The sequence below is a fragment of the Syngnathus floridae genome, chromosome 4 (genome assembly GCF_059516105.1).
Source record: "Syngnathus floridae isolate MCC-2025c chromosome 4, RoL_Sflo_1.0, whole genome shotgun sequence".
Lineage (NCBI taxonomy): Eukaryota > Metazoa > Chordata > Actinopteri > Syngnathiformes > Syngnathidae > Syngnathus > Syngnathus floridae.
Window position 1 is genome coordinate 16,380,267 of NC_142416.1, and position 16,003 is coordinate 16,396,269.

The window sequence follows — 16,003 nt, forward strand, 5'->3', positions numbered from 1 at the left end:
CTTTTTGTGTTCATTTGTTTATACTTGCCTGAGGAACTTTACCACTATGCCTGCCAAAAGTGCGAGGGGGTGGGGGGCAACTTTTCCTTTCTAGCCCCTTTACAGCCAAAGTAGACTTATGTTAATGAGGCAGCATTGCCAATGTGGAATTAGGACTTTGAGTACTGATAACGTTCCTGAAGCCTAACATTGATTTAGTGGACATTGGTCACACACTGACCCCCCTAAATTTGTCATTATTAAGGAATGTTGTGAGAGTGTTACTGTTTCTATTAGGCAAGTAGTAATTCAAATGGTGATAGTGTAGCTTATTGGGCATCCTTATTTCTGACTATCTTCTTTATTTAACCCCTGACAACTCTCCCCTTTGTCACCATTGTTAATTTGTGGCCTCTTTGCCCCATGTTGTCTTTGTGAAACAATGGCGTGCAAATCTCCCAATCTCCTTAATGTTTTCTAATCTAATGAGAGCAGCGGGGATATTAAGCAGATTGTGGAGCATTTATGGTCTACCGGAGGAGACAGCCACGAGCTACTTCAGCACTTCTGGGCTCTCCTAAGTCCCCCGCCCCCCTCGCCTCCATAAAAAAAAAAAAAAAAAATCAAATTTCACCATTATTTTTTTTTCCACTCTGATCCTATCAGCCTGCTTGCGTAGATTATGATTTGGCATGAGGAAGAGAAGTAATTAAATCATGCTGCTACTGCAAGGATGCTTGCTGCTCAGACCGGGAGGACGACATACGAGCGTGTGTGTGCGGCTGCGGTGGCGGCGTTATACTGCGGAAGAGAAGAAAATGGCGTGATAACAAGCCAAGTTAATAAAGGGAAACAATTAGGACATAAAAACCTTGATTTGGCCCAAAGATTTTAATGCTCTTGTCGATGTTAATGAAATCCCATTGACTATCTGCCTCACACACACACATTATCATGGTCTCATTGCTTCCCTCAGGCTCTCCTGACAGGTGTGGCTCCCACACACACACACACACACATAGATAAACATTGAAAACACACACGTTACACACACACTAGGCCCTACGGGGTATTCTTGCTATCCTGTGAGTACACAATGAACACTTTGTACACCCTCCCGCCTCGCCAGCCCTTTACCATCACCCCCCCCAGTAAAAAAAAAAAAAAAAAAAAAAAACACAGCTTCCAGCACATCCCTCCTTTAAATGGGAGATTATGCAAATGAGCTCACACTACCGCCGTTCCCCCACCAAACAGACACACATATAAGTGACGTGCATTGAGTGAAATCTATAGAGCGTCTATGGGAGTCAGCGCGTGAATGTTCACACAGAGACGGAAGTGTCCTTAATAGGCGGTGGGCACACCAGGTGTTGGATGTTGCTCCCACCATCAGTAAATGCATTTAGGACTTTTATTCCGTTTTATTCTCAATAGGCTTGAGAGATTTTAGGAATTCTTGCAATCACTATCGTGATGATATAAAGCAGAATTTTCTGATCAAATGTGGTGCCAACGTCATAAAAGTCCAGAAGCAGGAAACAAAATGATCTGTATTGACTCCATAATAAAAATAAAAATAATTTAATAGAGGTGCTGGAAAATAAGCCTTACAGTGCATGCATGGTTCAAGGCAAACACAGCAATAATTTTCCCGCTATCAGACAGGACGCCTCCTTTTTCGAGAGGATATCTGTCTTCTGTCTTTTGGACTTAAAACAGATAATCGTCCCATGAGAAGAGGAGGCTGATAGCCAAAAAAGGTTCTGCCTCCTTTTCAACTTGTAGAGACTCTGGAAACAAAAATAAATCTCAGTGCTTTGGTGTACACTGTTCTACTGTTCTAATGACATACTACTGATAATACGAGATATGATAGTGGCTAACCTTTGACATCTTTGGTTTACATTGCTTGCCTTGATGACTTGTTTTTTACCACACTGAAAGAGCTTTGTATGCTTTGAATGAATCTAATCTTATCATTGAGCAGTGATGTATTTGTCTTTTGTGGATATAAGACTGTAAAGTTTAATGACGAGTTTGCCACTGATGTCCAAATACACCCTTAAAAATATTGGGTTAAAAACAACCCAATTTGGATTAAAAATTGGACCATCTGAATAATATTCTTGTTGTCTTTTGTTCCTGATATTTAAAATTTAAATGCCCTTTGAATAAGTCTACTTTAAAAGAGCATTTAAAGTTTCCTTTTTTTTGTTACATTGACTTTTTTTTTAATTGTTATTTTAAGCAATTAATTTGAGTTAAAAATGCTACAATGACAATTCAGAGTTCTACTTTTTCTTCTACTGTTTTTTGAATCATATATTCTTAATTAGAATAATTCTGCATGATTTAATTAGAGGACTCAATTTGCTAAATAAGCAACCAGGACATACACACGCGCGCACACTCGGACCCACGGTGCAGTACACACTTACAAACAGCAGTTGGGGTTGCGGGTCAGGCCAGGACACAGGTTAGCACGAGGTTAAAGCCTCGTACACACGAGGAAAAACAGCAGAAACAGATTTAAGAGAGCGCCGCATGCCAAGAGTGCCATCTGTTTGCGTTCGCCCTCGCTCGCTCGCCACTTCCATCCCTCGCCACGTCCCTCTACATCTTTGTCTCCCCTTCCAAAATCCCCCTTGGAAAAAAAAACAAAAAACACTCTTTATTATTTGTTTGTCTAATAAATGAAGACGGTATAGATAGTAGGAAAAAAAAGGGGGGGGGGGAGATAAAGTCCAAATCTGGCAAGCGTCTCAAGTGTAATGACACCTCCCGTCTCTATGGAAAAGCATCCCCCTTTTGTCTTTACTTGCATGGGAGAGCTTTCTCTTTACTGTTTTGTTCCCAGAAAAAGCCATGGAACATTTGCCAACATTTTTTAAGAGCTGCGAAAAGCAGGATTTTTTCTCTCTCTCACTCTCTCTCTCTTTCTACTTCTTTTTCTACTTTTTTTAAGTCTTCCACCTCGCAGGTGTTTCTTTTTAAGGCATGCTCTACAATGCCAAGCTCGTCTTGGCTCGTCTTGAATGCCACGGGCCTCTTGGGGGGGAGAAGAGGTGTAGAAAAAGAAGAGGTTGCAGAAATCTTATTGATTAGCAGTTGTCGCTTCATCTCGCTCGCTCTCAACGACACTATAAGTGTTGATAGGGCCCTGAGAGGGACGTGCCAAGAGTGGAATTTTGTTTTTAAAAACAAAACAAAAACTATAAAAGTGTTTTTTTCCCCCAAACTTCTTGTTTTCGAGGTGACTGGATTCAAAAGTGAGAATGAAAAGCTCCCTTTCTTGACTAAAATGTTTTTGTGTCCCAAACTGAAATTTTCTCTAAACTGATTCATAAAGCCGTAAATAAAAAAAAAAAATAGAATATTGCCATCTTGTCTCATTGGGTGCTGCTCTGATTAGTATTCTGCGGGTAATTGACACAATTGCAGCCAAGGCTCCGCTTCATTAATGTGCAGACAGATTGCTGCTCGTTAGAGCCACCATGTGTTTGCAAACACAAACAGCAGCCACGTCGCGCACTGTGGAAGCCTGACCAGCACATTGAGAAATCAAAAGTCAGATAAAAACTACATAATGTATATATCCCATAAATCACGCAGTTTTATTTTAATAGTTATTTCTTAATTCGTTCCATCCTCTAATTTCAGGAACCTTTAGCAAATTTCTGCACGTTGATCAATTATGTTCTGAATTACATATTTGGGCATCTATACATGAGTTTTCCATAGGGCTTGTCCACATTAGTGAACCACATTAGCTCTCAAGCCAATACACACAATAATCATGCACGCTCACGTTCACACCTACGGACAATTTAGAATCCCCAATGAATGTTTTTGGAATGTGATAGGATGAGGAAAACCCACGTGTGGATGGGGAGAACATGCCAAGTCCACACAGGAGGTCCTGAGATTTGAACCTGCGACCTCTCAACTGTGAGGCGATGGTGCCAAGCACAACACCACCGTGCTGGCATGTAATGGCAAGTGAGTTGAGAGTTAATTACCAGGTTGCAACCAGCAGAGGTGCTGTTGAGTCAATCAACTACTCTGGGACCTATTTTCGTGCCCAGTCTAGCGCAAAGCACAATCTGTTGATACTCAACTAGTTTGCTGTCCAAAGCAATGCATCATGATGGCAGCTGTCAAAATTAAATATGGAAAAATATTTGAATAAGTTGTTGAATGTGGAATCTGCTACAATGGAACAAATCCAGGCAACATTAATCTGGTCAAAACAAGGGAACAGAAGTTGATAATATAATTTAGATGATCAAATCCTATTAAAAATTCTTTTTAATATTTTATGAATTCATTTTGTGATTATTGTTTCAAATAGTCACTCAAATAGATTCATTCAAAGCACACCACTTAATTGATTTCAATCTTATTTGGGTGGACAATTTCTTTCTTTCATTTTCCACACATGACTGATGTTTTCTTTTGTTTAGCTGCCAATTCCTTTATTGCCTCTTTTTTTTCTGTTTACATACTGATAAGGCTGTTAAAGAAATCACAAAATTTCCCAAAAATATTTTCAAGAAAACATCAGTGAAAGGCCGCAATGGAGTGATGCTGATGAAACAAGGAACAAGGCGGCAGGAGGGATGGAGGTTAGGAATGGGATGGGGAGGGGAGGGGGGGAGGTTTGGGGGAGATGCACAGAGACGAGGATGAAAAGAAGCGGGAAAGAAGTACCATCTGTTTTCTGGGAACAGGAAGATTAAAAAAAAAGTGAGAATGGCTCAGATGCGGAGGAGAGCGAGTGTGAGGAGCACGGGGGGAGGAAAGGAAGGATGGCAAAGAGGTGAGTGAGGGACCAGAGAGGGCGGGAGGGGGAGGACAGATGGGGCACGGGAAGATGTGAGGTTGGGTGAGGAGAAGAGAGCCGAGGTCTGGCAGTGGCATGAGCGCATTGGGCACCGGCTCTCATCAGGAGGGGACATGACTCGACATGCCGGCTCATCCCAGCTGGGTCAATGTGCCGCGCTGCCATGTTGTTCTGGCACACACGCACACACACACACACACACACACAGGCGCACAAACCAACAAACAAATCTCCAGCTTGCTCTCTCATCCTCGTCCTGCTATCTAGACACCCACAAGCTCGCACCCAAAAAATGCCACGCTCTTGGCCGACGCCAAAGCAGGCGACGGCGGCGAACTAATGGAAACGCCAAACTCGTTACTCTAACGCTGGGCGACAAGGGCACCTTGGGCTGCAGATGTTCCTGCTGATGACAGATGGAGGCTGGCACAGCCAGGGGACAGAGAGCCCGGGCCCACGCCAGCTCCGTGCCACCTGCACCCCTCCTCTGTACCCCGAAAAACGACACACACGCACACACACAATCTCATTGCAGCATCACTGGCCCCTTCTCTCAATCTTCTTTTACTCACACTGGCACACTCTTCTTGAGTTTGAGAGGCTGGCAAGGTGTGACATATCTATTGCTATGTATCTCTGCTGTTTTATATGAAAAAGAGCCAGTACTCTCCCTTACTGCCAGATTTATTTTTATTACTTCCAATATTACCTCCAACAAGACTATCAGGACAGCAAGCAGTCTATATGATAAAACACCATTTTTAGCCAGCAGATTATAATTCCCGGTCACTTCACATGCTCACTTGTTGCTAGGCAGAATTTATGCAATGTAATCCTTGCAAAATATTAGCAGTCACACACACGTCTGGTTGTTTGGTTGACAAAACACCAATGGCGGAAAACGCCTCCAAAAACAACGGTTAAAAGATTATGAGACAACGTACAATAGTTTGACTTTGCAGCCATTTTATTTTTGCTATTAAAGCTCTCACAGCTCTTCATTAGGTATGTTGGACTATCCTGGTTAACTTCCAATATGCTCACATTTTTCCCATAGGAAGCAACAGAAAATAAAGCTAGTCCAGGTTCAAACTGTGGCCATCATATGCTCTTTATCAAGGATAAATAAATGTTTGCAGTAACATTCATATAAGTGCTATCAAGAAGATGTAAAAGCAATAAAACTCATTGAATTTACTGACAAGCGCATAATGTAAAGCACCTCATTTTTAACATTGTTAAATGTTGCACAAGTGTAAAATGGAGTTAACCATCGCAAATTAGAAACGGAGCGCAATGTAGGACAGAAATAGGCAACAGATATCCACACCCCTTGAATGATTTTCCAAGAACATGGATGAAATTATAGACATGGTTCCTCTATTACATTGGACCCTGGCATACTAAAGCAAATTAAATAATTAGTGATTTTTTTTCAGATGTGTTACAATATTTTTTGCAGAGGTGAACTTCTTTTTTTTTTTGTGAAAAAGGCATATTGGGGATTTATGTGGGTTTTTTTTTTTTTTTTGAAAGGGTGCCACAACCTGCAAAATTAATTTATGCGGCCTACAAAGGCAAATCATGTTTGTCACTTTTTTGTTTCTTGCAAATTGTTTTCACCTCTAACAACATTGAAATATGAGATATTGCTACCATTACATTAGGGGTCTTCCTATATTCTTAAAATTAATTATTTTTTCATAACCATGACATACTTTTCAATTATTGACTCTACTGACTAGGTTAGTGAGATACTACGGCAAATTTAACAACTATAAACCGAACCCCTTGGCGTTAGATTGGCCAATAATAATTCCACAGGGCAAATAAAGGGAAAAACATCAGCATCTGGTGGTCTGGAGGGGCGTCTACTCCATCTGCCCTAAATGCAGAGTAGCTAACTCGTATGTATCCTGCAATAACCCGTAAAGAGTAAATCAGCACAGTGTTACATTATGATGCGTTATTGCCATGCTGAATAATTTGGCAAATCTCCGTCACTGTTATCTATTCATTCCAGGTTGCCTAGTAACATCAGACAAAATGACCACAGATGAAAATTGGCCATTTGACTAACGGCGGCCCATTATTTGTATGGCTGTTGATGAATTGCAAAATAAATAATAGAAAGTGAGAGCGGTGTCAAATTCAGCTTCAAGTCATGATGATTGGATGATTCCAGATGAGCTACAGCATGATGGCGGCTGTGTAACGACGCCGTCTATCTTCTTGGGAGCGGTGACAGGCGTCTGGAGCTGATTCGCCCTCCACCCTGGCTCGCAAAGCACAGCCCACCCGCATCATTTGCTGCGAGTCGCCAGATTACCAATGTGTGCTCAGATGTCATTTTGGTGATGGTGTTTTCTTTTTTTCCTCCCTATGCAAGCAAGGTCACTAAAGTTGTGTCTATATTTCCCCGATGTGATAATAAAAAGTCAAAGCCAAGTTGTCCTGTTTCATTTTTGTCAAAAATAAATAAAATTGCAGACTCAGGAAGAAAATTCAGGGTTCACATCAAAGTCGTATTCTCGGTTCGACTCCAAAAAGGTGTTTTTCGTGCGCCTGTCACATTCCGAGAAATAAAAGCAAATTTTTATACACTTTTATAAATGTGAGCAGATGTGGCAGGACAAGTTATGTCCACCAGATGCGAGCCCTTTCTCACTGTCATAATTTATGGACTGAGTGATTAATATGTGAATGTTTATTTTGACAGTGAGGTTCTTTTATGAGAGGGACATGGATTTTTTTTTTTTAAGGTTGGGTGAATTGTATTGTGCAGTTATTTTTAATGTCATCCATATGGCAGACTTTTTTATCCAGAATACTGGTAGAAGGGGAGCATACGTTTTTTTATATAAACTCCTCAGAGGACCATATTAATTCAATGGAAAAATATGTCTACTATTATTATTATTATTATTATTGTTATTAATGATGAACATAAATAAGTATATATATTTTTTTGTTTATTCTTTTTTAATTTCCACATGATTCATGATACCTGATGAGACTTAAAGGTGTAACATCCCAAAAATTGAGAGAATGTGGTTAACAGTTGGAAAGAATGGGTCACAGGCTCAATGCCGTTATCAAAGTGATTAGTAGTAAATTATTAAACATTAATCAATTTAATCTATTTAGAGTTGATCAGTTCCAGTAATTAAAAACTTGTGTTTCATAGTTATTTTGTCTCAATGTTTTTAGTTTACGGGAGGTGTGTGTGAGCGTCTGGATGCGAGCTGAGGCCCACACCAGCTCCTGCATGAATTACAGTAAGTGAATTATAGTATAGTGGGGAAACACTTTTTTTAAATTATTTTTTGATCCTCCGATTCATAGGCCTTGCCCGCTGGGTTATGAAACAAGACTTATTCTAGTCCCCACTTACGCCACCTTTGTATGAAGCCCACATCCCCCCGCCCCTCCATTTGCACGTCATCTCAAAACCATGTGTGGCATGTCATTTTAACCCCCCAGCCCCTCCTGCCTAACAAAACAAAACAATTATCTCTCCCCTCATTAGGGCCGAGCTTGGCATCCTCCCCTCACCCTCTTGAACCTCGCTCTTTCTCCTACAGGCCCTCTTCTTTGCCCACCGCTGTGAAAAGAAGGGTCTCCTAAGTGCATATGAAGTGTATGCTCATTTTAGTCTTCATGATTCTTTTAAAGAGTCACGGAATGCGATGCACCCGCAGGACGAAGACGAAAAGGAAGACGGTGAGACAATAGATAGGAGAGAAAGAGTTGATGAGCATGTAACGGCGCAGGATGCGTGTTGTTATGTTGATGTGACCAAGCAGGGGGAGAATGGAGGTGATGGTAGGGGGGGGTTGGTTTCCCCGTGCCAGCTCTTAATTACTTTAATTGGACTCATTAGCTAAGTGAGCATGAGAGACATCACCTGCAAGGCATGTGAACACACCTGTCATAGCAACATATTCTCATCATCATCATCATCATCATCATCATCATCATCATCCGGTATCATCATCATCATCCCCCTCCGCCTGCTGCCGCAAAGCAGCAACAAGCCATGAAACAAAAAAATTAATGAAAAGTGATGGGAAAAAATATAATCAAATGCGGTTTTAAAAGTATTAATAGTCCATGAAAAATAATGAAGATATACTATATGAACTTTTTATTGCTGAAAATTGCTTTAACGGGAAAATAAGATAAAACAAGATGATTTTAGGTATTTTTGATCATGGATATGAAAACTTTTTTTTTTTATCCAGTCATTTTGGAGAAATATTGAAATAACTAATGGAATCTCAAAGGCCCACTTTTGATGAGGAATTTGGCTTCCCCTCTCTTTATGTCTTGGTGAGAGTCACTTGAGTTTTTGTCCATAAAAATCATTGTACAGATGCTTGTCAAAAATAATGCAGCAACCAACCTCACAATGTGAATATCTCAACTTCTGCAAACATCATTAAACAACTCGCCTTTCCATGGCTGACTTAAAGGAGCAAAAAATGAGCAACCCCTGCAGCTAAAATGCCATTTCTGTCACATCTATCTGTTTTCTTGCATCAGTCACTAAAACATACAAACACAATTGAAATCTGTAGAGTTATTTTAACTTACATTTCTCCTGAAGTCCACTTATGGGGTACTCCCTCCGCCGCCTATTCCGAAAAGGAGGTGCCCCACTCGGCTGAAGGGTCGGCCTCCTCGCTAGAAGTTCGGTGCTCCCGATCTTTCCATTTCCAACTTTAAATGTCCACAAGGCGACCTCTGGGGGTTATCTCGGCCATTATATATCTGAAATTGATGCATGGGCGTCTGCGTGTAGCTTTTGGGCTGCTGATTGACAGCGGGTGTCTGCAAAACACAAGCCCATATCTGGCTAGTATGAAGCTGATATCATTCAGCTCATTGTCTACGAAAAGCTAATTCTGCCTCAGCAAGACAAAGAAGCTTGTGCAGAGACGGGAAATCCAGTTCCAGAAAGTGAAGCTCTGCAATTTGGCTTAAGCTACAGGTGCTTTGAATCAATTGGTTACCATTTTAGACGCTGGGTGAGAACACAACCTGACAAACAATCAAGCCAGGCATGAGGCCTGCAATGCTTGCCTGCCTGATATATACAGGTTAAGAGGGGAAAAAAAAAAAAAAACAGGAAGTGAGCATTAACAGTGGGCGGGGCATGTGTCACAAGTGCCTTTTCTTATGAGAAGTTGTGAGCAAACTAATATTAAAAAACAATATTGATTTTAAAACTAGTAGCAAATGTGATCAAATGCGGTATTGTCACAGCTGCATTAGTATATATTGTTTTTTTTAATAAAAAGTGGAATGCTTTAGCAAATAACAGTTAAAGAGCAACTGGAGAAATGAGGCCTGAATGGTGCTATAAAAAAAAAATGCCCTCAGCTTGTAAATTTTACATATGACACTTCACTTAAAACTTTTTTCCTAATATGTGGCAAAAGAACCACACCATTTTTTTTAACCTGGTAGTTGTGGTCAAAGCAAAGAAGGACATCACCAATGACAAACTTTGATGTGGTCCAGATCACCAGGTCTCACCTAACTGCGTCATGCTCCGTAGCCAACAGGCAGCCTGGTGGGCTGGCGGGCTGGCTGGCATCCAGACAGAAAGGCTGGCAGGCTTCATCCGGGGTACCTTCGCCAGCAAAGCCAACTCTGGCCAGCTGGTCCAGACTCGCACCACACACTGGGCATGTAGCGCCGCATCAGTGGGGAGGCAGAACTTAGCCGTGGTCCAGACACCCTGACGGCCAGAACCTGACACCTCCAGCACTAAAGCACCACTGGGGGAATGTAGGTGACAAGATGGCGTCTGGCGAGTGGCGAATGGCTGAACATGACGTTAATATTATTGCTGCTCCATCGTTACAATTCCTTGACTGAGTGCAAGCTGGACCCCTGTTTACTTTCACTTCCTCGTGCCATATCCAAGGGTTAATCTCCTAAATCTGGTCCAGACTACTAGGCCGAAATAGAAGCAATAGAGTCCCCTAGTGGATGAAAGAAGTCTTCCACTTCTCCATCAGCGACATACGCCTTAGTGAAATATATTTCAAATGTATTCTAAATTCCCCCAGCACACCACAAAAATGTTTTGTTGAAAAAAAACTTTATGTGCTTTATAAGCACAGGAGTTTATGATATCAAATAAAAAAGAATGAAATCACAAATCATTAACTGCATTAGTTGAATAGCCATTTTGCTGTTCCCTCTGGTGTGCCAAACGTGGCCACTTGGGGGCAGTATAGGTCGGATAAACAAATGTGCTCCTCGCAGATGATAAAGAATATATGACTGAGTACATTGATGTCTTATAAGTTTATTTAGTCGTGTGATCAAGTCAAATATCTCAAATAATACTGTTTATATTAAAAAAAAAAAAAAACTTTGAATCAAGGTAACCTAATCGGCTCCAAATCTAAAACTGACTAATCGAAGTTATAGGCCTCACTATCTTCATCATGGTGTGACCTCGCTCCACCTTGATGCAGTGCCCCCCCCCCCCCACACACACACACACACACAACACACTCCTCCCAGCAAGTTGCATGTGTGACAGTTAAAAGGCGCTCAGAGCAGGCAGCTTCATTGTGCTGTTTTAAAGCGCTAACTAGGCCACTTAGCACCCTGTGACGCTGATCTGATCCCCGAGGCGGCGGACTTGGCACCGGGCCCCCCTCCTCATTTTTTCGTTCCTTGCGTTCCCCTTCGCCATGGGAACCAGGCCGTCCTTAATGACGCAGGAGTGCTCGGCGAAAAAAGGCCTGACATCTGTCGCGCTAAGTGGTGCGCTTTCTTGTTTGCACCTTGTTTGTTCCACCAACAAGCTCCCTCTCTCTCTCTTTTTTTGGATCGAGACGACAAAAGGAACGACGAGATGATTTTTCTGTGTAAACTTGACTGCGGGGAATTTAAAAAAAAAACGAGCCGTGAGTTCAAAACAAGTGGCACCTAATTCCTCCTCTTTAAGACCTGAGCAAATATTTGTCCCATCAATCTTGAAAAATATAGCCATCAACCCAAAATGCTAATCACATGCTAATGCAATCTGGGGTAACTCAATGCCCCCCCGCCCTCACCACCCGCAGCGCAAATGAGCGCTTTCACTTTTGCCGAGAGCCCCGCGTGAATGCAAATGGCCGCCTAAGCAGGCATTGGGACGGTGTGCCAAGGCGACGTAAAGAGCCCCCTTCTTTCGACGCTCCTCTGGGAGTCCATGTCGGCATGTGCGGGATGAGTTCACTTTACCAAGCCCAGGTGCCAGGCTATAAATGAATAATAGGTTTTATGGGAGCACATAATCAAGCGCACCCTCCGGTTTGGAGCGCATCTGTGGTGAATGATGCTCAAATTCCCACAACTCCATTGAAAGGAGGATTGGCCATGAGAAGAGGTGCTTCCTATACATAATTCAAGGGGAGCATGCTGAAACAATTATGTTTGCTTACTGCTAAGTACCCAGGCCTTGCTCTCACTTGGAAGTGCGATGTGCTAAAAGTGTGCAGAATGAGGCTTTTTAATAAAACATAGGAGCTGAGAACTTGCAGGAGTGGAGATGTTGAAAGAGGGAAGGAGAGGGGAGGGGGGAGTTACAACAACAAGCCCTCTTTATGTTCTCACTAGAGCTTTGCATACAAACTAAATTGCATTTTTAATTCAGAGTTGGCAGGAAAAGAAGAGGCAGAGAGCGGGTGGAACAATCTCTTTTTTGTTTTTAATGGATCACAATATTTCCCTCTGGAAACGTCAAAGGTCGTCTAAACGTAGACACATGTCCGTTGTGGACTGTCTGGAAAGTGCTTAGCTTGAATAAGCATCGTTAGCCTTCTGAACAACACGTTCAGACTTTACACAGTCAATTAGAAAAACATATTTAAACTTTTTGGGGTATTTTTTCCTCCAAAATAAATTTGGGGGGGATATAAATAATTATCTGGATTTTGTACAAAACAACCCTACCTGGTGGGGGAGTTTCAAAAAACATTTCATTTGATGGTGCAGATGTTGCATAATTAATAGTATCCCAATTAGAATATTTTTTTCCGTATAATGGAGGTGAGATGACATTGAGAATAATGATGACTCCAAATTGCACCATCTCCTCAATTCTGCTGTAAAGCACTCACAAATGTGGTGAAGGCTCCTCTGGGTTCTTCTCCTCACGGCCCGTCTCGCACTTGCACTCCTCCACCAGCATCACTCGCCGCTGGCGGACCTCAGCGCCGCACTGCAGGGGCACAGTGACGGCGCGGGCCTTGGAAGGGCCACATCGGGAGCAGGGAGCGCGCTGACGGAACCCCTTGCTGGCCGGGTCCACCTCGACTGGGACGAATAGGGAGCTGCACTGGCCGAAACACAGCTTGTTGTGGATGCTCATTGTGCTGCAGCCCTCTGCTGTCACTCGCTGGTTGGCAGGCACAGAGATTTAAGGCAGTATTAATATTTGGCAATATAGCTACACCAAGTCAAAACAATAAGCCAAGAATAAAACAAATGGAAAAAAATAATATCCTTGTAATTCATGTGGTGTAATTGCACATTGGCTACAGTAGGGGGCAGTGGTGCTCTTTTTTCCAGATTTTTTGATGCTACAGAAAAAAAAAAGTTGAATTGTGTGGAAAGACTCACTCTCTGGAAACAATAAGGATTCTAGTTTTGACGTTTGAACTCTATGGTTACCTTTTATGTTCATTTAAAGTGACAGGCAGTATATAGAGATTCAAACCCAGAATTCAAGAAGTGTGAGGCAGCTGTCCTATCCACTAAACAATTTCTACTTTCATTATTTCCTGTGAGAAAGAAGATCCAATTGTGTGTGGTGGATGTTACCTGGATGAAATGAACAGCAGCGCACGTCTGTTTGGCATCCTTAAGATTGGCGGGCAAAGACACGGGCATCTTGTCTCCTTTATCGACGGCCCTCTGCCACATGTGCAGGCCTTGTTTCTTCTTGTGCTCCGTCTCAACTGGTCTTTCAGGCTGCAGGTGGCGCAGCGGGCTCTCAGCAGCCTTCAGGGCCGGTCCGGGCCGCCCGTGGGACAGGAAGGCGGGGAAGGGCGGTCTGGCGCTCCGGGTCTGGCCTGTCCGTCCAAAAAGCCTGGATCGGGTCAGAGTGCGTGGGTCCAGCTGGACCACCCTCACTAGGCCACGGACAGGCTCGCTGGGTCCAGCACCGGATGACTCAAAGTCAATTTTTGACACTTTTCGGGTGTGCTCCAAAGTGTTGCGAGGGAATGGGAAAGACGCTGCCCAAGTAGAGAAAAATACCACGATGATCATCTGCAACATCATGATGATAAAATAATTAATTCACAAAAAATATATATTCAATTTGAATAAAACTAAATGCAAAATGGTGGAGATAAAAAATTCTAGGGAGGTGGTTTGGTCCAAGGTACCCAAATGGTGACCTTGCTGTCAGTGCTACGGTAAAGTGAAGGAAGGAGTGCTTTTATACACAATGGTGGCTCTTACCTGCACTTGAAAGGAAAGAAGGTGTCACATTTCCCACACAGCAGCAGACGTCACAGCGAGCTTCAAAAGGCAGGCAGCAATTTCAGGATAACAAACAAAAAAGAAAAACATATATATGGCAAATAGCAAGACAAATGAGTTCCTTACCTGTGCAAGTACCTCTGTTACAGCCAACATTAGATTACAGTGACATAGTAGGCATAAGTGTTCATTCAAGAAATAAGGCAGATTTATTCCATAAAGTATTATGCAATACTATGGTAAGCCACTCTAACATTATATACACAGTGTGAACATTAACATTACACCTAGATGAAGGAAAACAAGGCTATAATTAATGAAGACAGAAATAAAAAATAGAAAATACATCAGTTAAAAAAGAATGAGTAACTGTACTGTGATTAAAAGTTCAATACAACTGAACTGTGTTTTCTTTGATAAAAATGTAGTATTTTAATATTATACCATTTGGATTTTATTACACAAACATAGTGTTTCATTATTTTTTTGTTTTTCATAGTGAGAAAAAACTTACAAATCTGTGGTTTTCCTTTATTTTTTCCAGTCATATATATATATATATATATATATATTATTTTTAAGCGTAGTGTACAAAAGGTAAATGTAAAAGCTGAGAAGGCTGATTGTACTAAGCTATCAGAGTCTTTAACGTGCGGCGTCACGCCTCGTCTGGCGTTCTCACGCGCTGAAGGCTGTAAAGCCATAATGACTTTATGTGACAGTCAAGTCACCTCCTGCTCAGTGATTCCCACAACAGCAAGAACAAGTGCTGACATGAGCTCCCATCATTATTACTTCATTACACTTCAGTGTGGTCCACACACCGTGACCTGATCACACACCGGACCGTCAAAGATCCAACAGTGGCACTGTTTAACTTTCTCATGAAGGTCTACAGGTGTTAGGAGACATTGCAGGCCTCCCAGAACCTGCCATACATCAATGTGATCCATGCAAGAAAGAAGGTCAGAATGCTAACAAAACTGTGTCCACTAGAGGGCACTGCAAACACATGATTCCAATTACCGTCTTGCCTCAATGAATGAGTTCAATCAAATTATGGCTCTACAAAGATAATAATGTGCAGTTTAAGGAGGTATTAATTGAAAAATATCTTTAACAATTCAATTGAGTCAGGAGAAGCATATTTTGGCCCTCTTTTTCCTCTAAACTGAAATTTTAGAAACATAATAATTCATAAACTGTAATTGACCCAACTGGAATTTTTTGTTCTTTTATACAGCGCAATATTTTTTTAATACATATTGCTATACTTGTTTTTTACATTTACTTCAGAGGTATTGTTAATTGTATTTCTTCTTTTAGTATCAGAGTTCCATATATTTGTAAATGCATTTTGTGGAATATGAATTAAGTAGCAAAATCCACCTATTTTTTATCCATCTCAATTGACGGCCATTTTGCCACTTGCTGTCAACTGAAAATGATATCACTGTGACGGATGGCTCGTGAAACTAATTTCTTTTTCCTCCAAAATGTGTTTGGAGTCATAATGTTGTTTGTCTGTTTTGATTTAAATGTCCAGCAGCTGATGCTACCATTCCCAAAAGCTGCAAGCTGTCAGGAGATTTAAAAGAAATACAGGAGCTACAAAAACCACAAAAGTGCATTGATTGAAAGAGCTTATGTGATAAACTGTGAAACGTTCAAACCCACAAG

At 41.7% G+C, this 16,003-nt stretch overlaps 2 protein-coding genes across 2 annotated transcripts in view; both read right to left on the bottom strand.

Annotated features, from left to right (window-relative positions):
- The window catches only part of LOC148399464 (nuclear factor 1 X-type-like), a 120,711-nt gene extending 110,800 nt beyond the window's left edge, over positions 1 to 9,911 (bottom strand). Inside the window, exon 1 of the mRNA XM_088374305.1 lies at positions 9,422 to 9,911. The gene's annotated coding sequence lies outside the window, so the exon portion shown is untranslated. The remainder of the gene's footprint in view (positions 1 to 9,421) is intronic.
- Positions 9,912 to 12,796: 2,885 nt separating this feature from the next.
- Positions 12,797 to 14,383, bottom strand: dand5 (DAN domain family, member 5). Its single transcript, XM_088374342.1, has 3 exons — positions 14,303 to 14,383; positions 13,658 to 14,107; positions 12,797 to 13,232 (listed from the first exon to the last, which is right to left on the bottom strand). Exons 2-3 carry the CDS (start codon positions 14,105 to 14,107, stop codon positions 12,951 to 12,953), a joined length of 732 nt encoding a protein of 243 aa, XP_088230468.1. The 5' UTR covers positions 14,303 to 14,383; the 3' UTR covers positions 12,797 to 12,950.
- Positions 14,384 to 16,003: the final 1,620 nt, after the last annotated feature.